Source organism: Hypanus sabinus, chromosome 10 (assembly GCF_030144855.1).
Source record: "Hypanus sabinus isolate sHypSab1 chromosome 10, sHypSab1.hap1, whole genome shotgun sequence".
Taxonomy (NCBI): domain Eukaryota; kingdom Metazoa; phylum Chordata; class Chondrichthyes; order Myliobatiformes; family Dasyatidae; genus Hypanus; species Hypanus sabinus.
Genome location: NC_082715.1, coordinates 152,623,023 through 152,630,119, shown reverse-complemented (window position 1 = coordinate 152,630,119; position 7,097 = coordinate 152,623,023). Strand labels below are relative to the sequence as shown.

The 7,097-nt window shown below is 41.8% G+C and overlaps 1 protein-coding gene across 2 annotated transcripts in view; it reads right to left on the bottom strand.

The window, feature by feature from the left end:
- Positions 1–2,574: 2,574 nt before the first annotated feature.
- ddx51 (DEAD (Asp-Glu-Ala-Asp) box polypeptide 51) overlaps positions 2,575–7,097 on the bottom strand; it is a 55,119-nt gene continuing 50,596 nt past the window's right edge. For both annotated transcript variants that reach the window (XM_059983278.1, XM_059983279.1), the window contains one exon: positions 2,575–2,752. In XM_059983278.1, the coding sequence (XP_059839261.1) occupies positions 2,726–2,752 (27 nt within the window). In that variant the 3' untranslated portion in view covers positions 2,575–2,725. The remainder of the gene's footprint in view (positions 2,753–7,097) is intronic.

Here is a 7,097-nt window from a genome sequence, read left to right as displayed (position 1 = left end):
GTAGGTTATAATATTGGCACATCATGAACTGAAAGGACTCCACCTCCCTCTGGTGCTCCCCTCCCCCTTTCTTTCTCCCTAGGCCACCCGTCCCATGATCCTTTCCCTTCTCCAGCTCTGTATCCCTTTTGCCAATCACCTTTCTGGCTCTCAGCTTCATCCCACTCCCTCCAGTCTTCTCCTATCATTTCGCATTTTCCCCTCCCCCTCCTACTTTCAAATTTCTTGCCATCTTTCCTTTCAGTTAGTCCTAGTGAAGGGTCTCGGCCCAAAACGTCGACTGTGTTTCTCCCTGTAGATGCTGCCTGGCCTGCTGCGTTCCACCAGCATTTTGTGTGTTAACTGAAGGGACTATACTGGATTACATATTTTTGTAGATTAAGATATCAATAAGCTTGAAAGAGTGCAGAGAAAATTTACAGGACTGTTGTGGGAATTAAGACATGAGTTATAGGAAAAGGTTGAATAGGTTAGGACTTTACACCCTGGAGGTTAGAAGACCTTACAGAGGTATAGAAAATTACAAAGTGTGCATGGGGTAAACACATGCTCTCTCCACTGAGGCTGGTTAAGACCAGAACTATAAGTGATAGGTTAAGTGTAAGAAGTGAAATGTTTAAGGAGAACCTGAGGGGTTACCTCTTCACTCAGAGAGTCACAAGAACATGGAATGAGCTCCCAGTAGAGGCGATGAATGTGGGTTCAATTGCAACATTTAAGATAAGTTTGGATAGGTATGTATGTGAGAGGGTATGAAGGTCTATGGTCCAGGTGCAGGTAGATGGGACTAGACAGTTAAACAGGTCAGTATAGACTAGATGGGCTGAATGGCCTGTTCCTGTACTGTAGTTCTCACTGACTATGTCAATACCAACTAGATCAACCAATTCATGGACTTAATTAGGTTAAAGATGAAACAATCAAAGGAAGGCAACTTCAATCAAATTACTGGAGGTAACCTTTGTTAATATAAGGAAGGGCCCCAGGTGAACTTTAGAAACTTGTACAGGAAGTAAATGTTGCCACTTATTCTGGCGCCAAAATTGCATGACCGTAATGCTTGGTAACAACACAAAACACAAGCATCAAAACAACAACAGTACCACCCTCCCTCCCACTCACTCACAAGCACAGACAGTCCTCCAACTTCATCACAGACCTCCAGTCTCCAGCCATCGGGCTTCGACGTTTGGACTACGAATCAAACTTTGAAATCATCTCGCTGATGACTAAATAGGTTGATTTAGTGAAATAGTCCATGGTCAATCTGTTTGATGTGTGAGCTTATCAGTACTCTGAACATGGGTTTTACTCCAGTGATGAATCTAATGGCAAATCAGTGCCAACTTGTAAATGATACTGTAGCCAAACCACAGCAGCAAGTTAAATTCCCACAGGCAATTGCTGCACCGTGAGCTTATTACCTTGGCGAAGTGCAAAGTTTACCTTGTTTGTTCTGATACCCAAAGTTGTAACACATCTATGAAGCACGTTGGGAGTGATAGAATATTCCCCATTTGCCTGGACGTGTAGAACATAGAACATAGAATAGTACAGCACATTACAGGCCCTTCGGCCCACAATGTTGTACCAACCCTCAAACCCTGCCTCCCATATAACCCCCACCTTAAAATGTGTAGCCCTATTAAATAATTGTGGCCCAATCCAAGACAAAGCAGCCCAATTGAATGGCATGCCATCAACACACACACATTCCCTCCACTACAGCCACACAGTGCTTATAGTGTTTACCATATGCAAAATATACATTTACTCACCAGCTGTTAAATATGCATCTCTATAGCCAAGGTGACTGGAAAGACCAACAGTCGCATCCTGACTTTGAAATCTTTCATTGATTCTGGGTCTAAATGCTCAGACTCCCTCCTCAACATCACTACTGCAGCATCTTCCCTTGGAATGTAGCTCACCTCCACCACAAGGGTATTTAAGGACATCATTAAATTCCTACCTTGCCAGTAAAAAAACAGATCCTTAATTTGAAGACATACACAAATTATCAAATGAAAGGTGAAGTGAGGGCTTCCTACTCGCACCATAAGCTCCAGCAAGATGATTACTTTTTTTAGAAAGGTGATGTGGGACAGTAGCGTGGAAAGGGGACTCCCTCAGAGTGAGAACTGAAAGCTCAGCATTTAAAGTGGATCAAAAACAGACAAACTGGAGGGCAGAACCAGAAAATATAGACCAATTTTCAGAATGTTAAGGGAGATACACAGTGATGTTGAGAAGGGAGTGTAGATTAGTAGATGGTAAGCTTTTTTTATTTTAAGCTAGAGTTGTTCACAAGGCTTGCTGATGAGAAAGGAGAGTCACCGTGGGGCAAGGTATGGGAAGAACTTTATTGCAAAATTTGGTGTCAGATAGACAGACTGAAACCCTTTGCTTTCAAAGCCTCTTTTTAAAAAAATCTGGCCTGATTGGACTTGGTGTCATGTGATATCTATAGGTTAGAAATCCCCATCGGCTTATGCCCACAGCCATTGCCAGAATTTTAAAAGCACTTTCACTTCAATCCAAGCTTGCAAGTACTCTTCATTGTCCCAAAACACAGACTGTTCACCACAGTATTTTATTACATGTAAAAGTGTTTCCATCCATCAGTAACTAAATAATATACATGTTTGTACAAGGCCACGTCAGGAATTTCCAGTCAGGACTTCCTAAGGTTCGGATGTTCACCACATCATTAAACTTTGTTTCTTCAGATGGAGAGACTCTTCTTTTCGTCCTGTGTAGAATGTATTATAACAAATAATTTATTAGAAACAGACTGAAAAACAATCCACAATCCCCAGAATTTACTCCAATCAACATGTGAATAGACTACAAATAATTAAACAGCTTATTATGGTTCTCCTCAAGACATAGTTCATTTTTATTTTTGCTGTAGACTTTAATAGCTCATGATGTTTTTCTTAAATCCATCTATCAGTGCATTTATTCCACCTCTCTACCTCCCAATAACCACTTACAAAATTTCCACGAACCGTTTAATATGGACAAATCAAAATCATGTCTGACTACCATTAGGAAAATACCTCCATTGTTTATGGCTCTTGCCATGGCCACTCTTTGTCCACCATCTCCTCTCCAAACAAGAAACCTGATGAAAGGTCATTACCCAGAACAATGACCATTCCTCTCTCTGTAAGAGCTGCCCCACCTGCTCAATATTTCCATCATCTTGTCAGAATCAGGTTTAATATCACCGGCTTACATCATGAAATTTGTTAACTTTATGGTAGTACTACAGTGAAATACATGATAAATAAATAGAAAGAAAAAATACTGAATTACATTAATTATATGACCATTAAATAGTTAAGTTAAAATCAGTAATGCAAAAAAAAAACAACTGAAATAAAAAAGTAGTGAGGTAGGGTTCATGGGTTCAATGTGCATTTAGAAATCTGATGACAGAGGGTAAAGCTTGAGTCACTGTGTGCCTTCAGGCTTCTGTACTTCTTTCTCAATGGTATCAATGAGAAGGGGGCATGTCCTGGGTGAGGGGAATCATTGAAAAGACCATAAGATATAGAAGCAGAATAAGGCCATTCAGCCCATTGAGTCTCCATCATGACTGATCCCAGATTCCATTCAACCCCGTACACCTGCCTTCTCGCCCGCCATATCCTTTGGTGCCCTGACCAATCAGGAAACTATCAACTTCTGCTTTAAATATACCCACAGACTTGGCCTCCACCTCAGTCTGTGGCAAAGCATTCCACAGATTTACTACTCTGTGGCTAAAATAATTCCTCCTTACCTCTGGTCTAAAAGGTTGCCCCTCAATTACGAGGCTGTGCCCTATAGTTCTGGATACCCCCACCATAGGAAACATCTTTTCCACATCCACCCTATCTAGTCCTTTCAACATTCGGTAGATTTCAGTAAGATCCCCTCACATTCTTCTAAATTTCAATGAGTACAGGTCCAAAGCTGCCAAACATACCCCACATGTTAACCCCTTCATTCCCAGAATCATCCTCATGAACCTCCTCTGGACTCTCTCCAATGACAACACGTCTTTTCTGAGATATGGGGCCCAAAACTGTTGATAATACTCCAAGTGTGGTCTGATTAGTGTCTTATAAAGGCTCAGCATTATCTATTTGCTTTTATATTCTATTCCCCTTGAAATAAATACCAACATTGCATTTGCCTTCTTTACCACAGACTCAACCTGTAAATTAATCTTCTGGGAACCTTGCACAAGGACTCCTAAGTCCCTCTGCACCTCTGATGTTTGAATTTTCTCCCCATGTAGATAATAGTCTGCACTATTGTTCCTTTTACCAAAATGCATGATCATGCATTTCCCACCACTATATTGCATCTGCCACTTTTTTGTCCATTCTTCCAATTTGTCCTGCTGCAATCACATTGCTTCCTCAACACTATCTACCCCTCTATCTATCTTAATATTATCTGCAAACTTTGCCACAAAGCCATCAATTCCATTACCTAAATCATTGACAAACAATGTGAAAAGTAGTGATCCTGAGACTAATCCCTGAAGAACACCACTAAACACTGGCAGCCAACCAGGAAAAGCTCCCTTTATTCCCACTCACTGCCGCCTGCCTGTCAGTCATTCCTCTGGGCACGCCAGTAACATTCCTATAATAGCATATTATCTTGTTAAGCAGCCTCATGTATGGCACCTTATCAAAAGCCTTCTGAAAATCCAAGTAAATGATGACTGCCTCTTCAACCTGCTTGTTACTTCCTCGAAGAATTCTAACAGATTTGTCAAGCAAGAATTCCCTTTACAGAAACCATGCTGACTTTGACTTACTTTATCATTAGTCTCCAAGAACCCCGAAACCTCATCCTTATTATAGACTCCAGCACTTTACCAGCCACTAAGGTTAGGCTAACTAGCCTATAATTTCCTTTCTTATGCCTTCCTCCCTTCTTGAAGAGTGGAGTGACAACTGCAATGCATCCATTATCTCTTCAGCAACCTCCCTCAGGTCCATCTGGTCCAGGTGACTAACCCACCTTAAGACCTTTCAGTTTGCCTGGCACTTTTTCCTTTGTAGTAGTAATGACACTCACTTCTCCCTGACACTCATGGACCTCTGGCACACTGCTAGCAGCTTCCACAGTGAAGACTGATGCAATGTACTCATTAAGTTCATCTGCCAATTTTTGTTCCCCATTACTACTTCACCAGCATAATTTTCCAGTGGTTCAATATCAACTATCACCTCCCTTTTACTCTTTATATAAATGAAAAAACTTTTAATATCCTGCTTTAAATGATGGTCACCGCCTTCCTAAGGGAGCGTTCCTTGAAGATGGCTTAGATACTATGGAGGCTAATACCCATGATGGAGCTGACTAATTTTACAAGTTTCTGCAACTTACTTTGATTGTCTGCAGTAGCTCCCGTCCCCATACCAGATGGTGATGCTGCCAATAACAATGCACTCCGCAGTACATTTGTCGAAGTTTTTGAGTGTTTCAGTTGACAAACCAAATATCCTCAAACTCCAACTGAAATATAGCTGTTACCTTGCCTTCTTTACCGATATGTTGCATCCAGAATAGGTCCTCAGACCCAGAAACTTGAAATTGCTCACTCTCCACTTTTGATCCATCTATTAGGGATGGATTGTATTTGCTCATCTGACCCTTTCTGAAGCCCACAATCAGCTCTTTGGTCTTGCTGATGTTGAGTGCAAGGTTGTTGCTGCAACTCCACTTAACTAGATAGTATATCTCACTCCTGTATGCCCTTTTGTTACCGTCTGAAATTCTGCCAACAATTGTATTAACATCAAGTTTATAGATGGCATTTGAGCTGTGTCTCCACAGGTTAAGGTTTTTAAGAACCTTAGCACTCTGTTTGACAGACAGTTTCAACTTGTACATCATCATCAAAAGCAGGACCACTACTTCATTCACTTTCTCCTCCTTCCCCCCCATCCCACTCACTATATCACAAATCCTCATCCACATCCTTTAAACTCAACCCAGCTCAATCTGTATCCTTCATCATGGACAGAGGGTGGCCGTATCAAAAGCCAAAGTCAGTGGAGGCATCTGAGCCAAATAGTGGGTGAGAAATTCACGAGTTCTCAGTATTCTCAAGAGGGAAGGTGAACAGCCGGATGTCGTGGTCCATGTAGGGACGAATGACGTGGGCAGGAAGAGTGAGGAGGTCCTGAAAGGTGAGGTTAGGGAGTTAGGCACCAAGTTAAAGGACAGGACCTCCAGGATAGCAACCTCAGGATTGCTAGAAGTGCCACGCGCAGGCGGGTTTAGAAATAGTAAGATAGCACAGATCAACACGTGGCTGAAGACATGGTGCAGGAGGGAGTGCTTCAGATTTATAGATAATTGGGCAGTTTTCCAGGGAAGGTGGGACCTGTTCCAGCGGGACGGTTTACATCTGAACTGGAGGGGGATAAATATTCCTGCAGGTAGGTTTGCTAGAGAGGCTCCAGCTGATTTAAACTAGATACAAGGGGGAGGGAAACCAGAGTGTAGGAACAGATGTATGGGAGAAGGAAGAAAAAGATATTAAATTTTTTGCACCATTAGAGTTAAACAGAGAGAAGGAGGTGGAGAATTTCTTAAATACATTTATTTTAATCCTAGGAGCATTGTAAGAAAGGTGGATGAGTTTAGAGCATGGATTGATACCTGGAAATATGATGTTGTAGCTATTAGTGAAACATAGTTGCAGGAGGGGCAACTAAATATTCCTGGATTTCATTACATCAGGTGTGATAGAATTGGAGGGACAAGAGGGGGAGGTGTTGCATTGCTTGTCAGAGAAAATATTACAGCAGTGCTCTGGCAGGATAGATTAGAGGGCTCATCTGGGGAGACTATTTGGGTGGAATTGAGGAATGAGAAAGGTGTAGTAACACTTATAGGGGTGTATTATAGACCACCTAATGGGGAGTGAGAATTGGAGGAGCAAGTTTGTAAGGAGATAGCAGATATTTGTAGTAAGCACAGGGTTGTGATTGTGGGAGACTTTAATTATCCACACATAGACTGGGAAGCCCACACTGTTAAAGGGCTGGATGGTTTAGAATTTGTAAAATGTGTGCAAG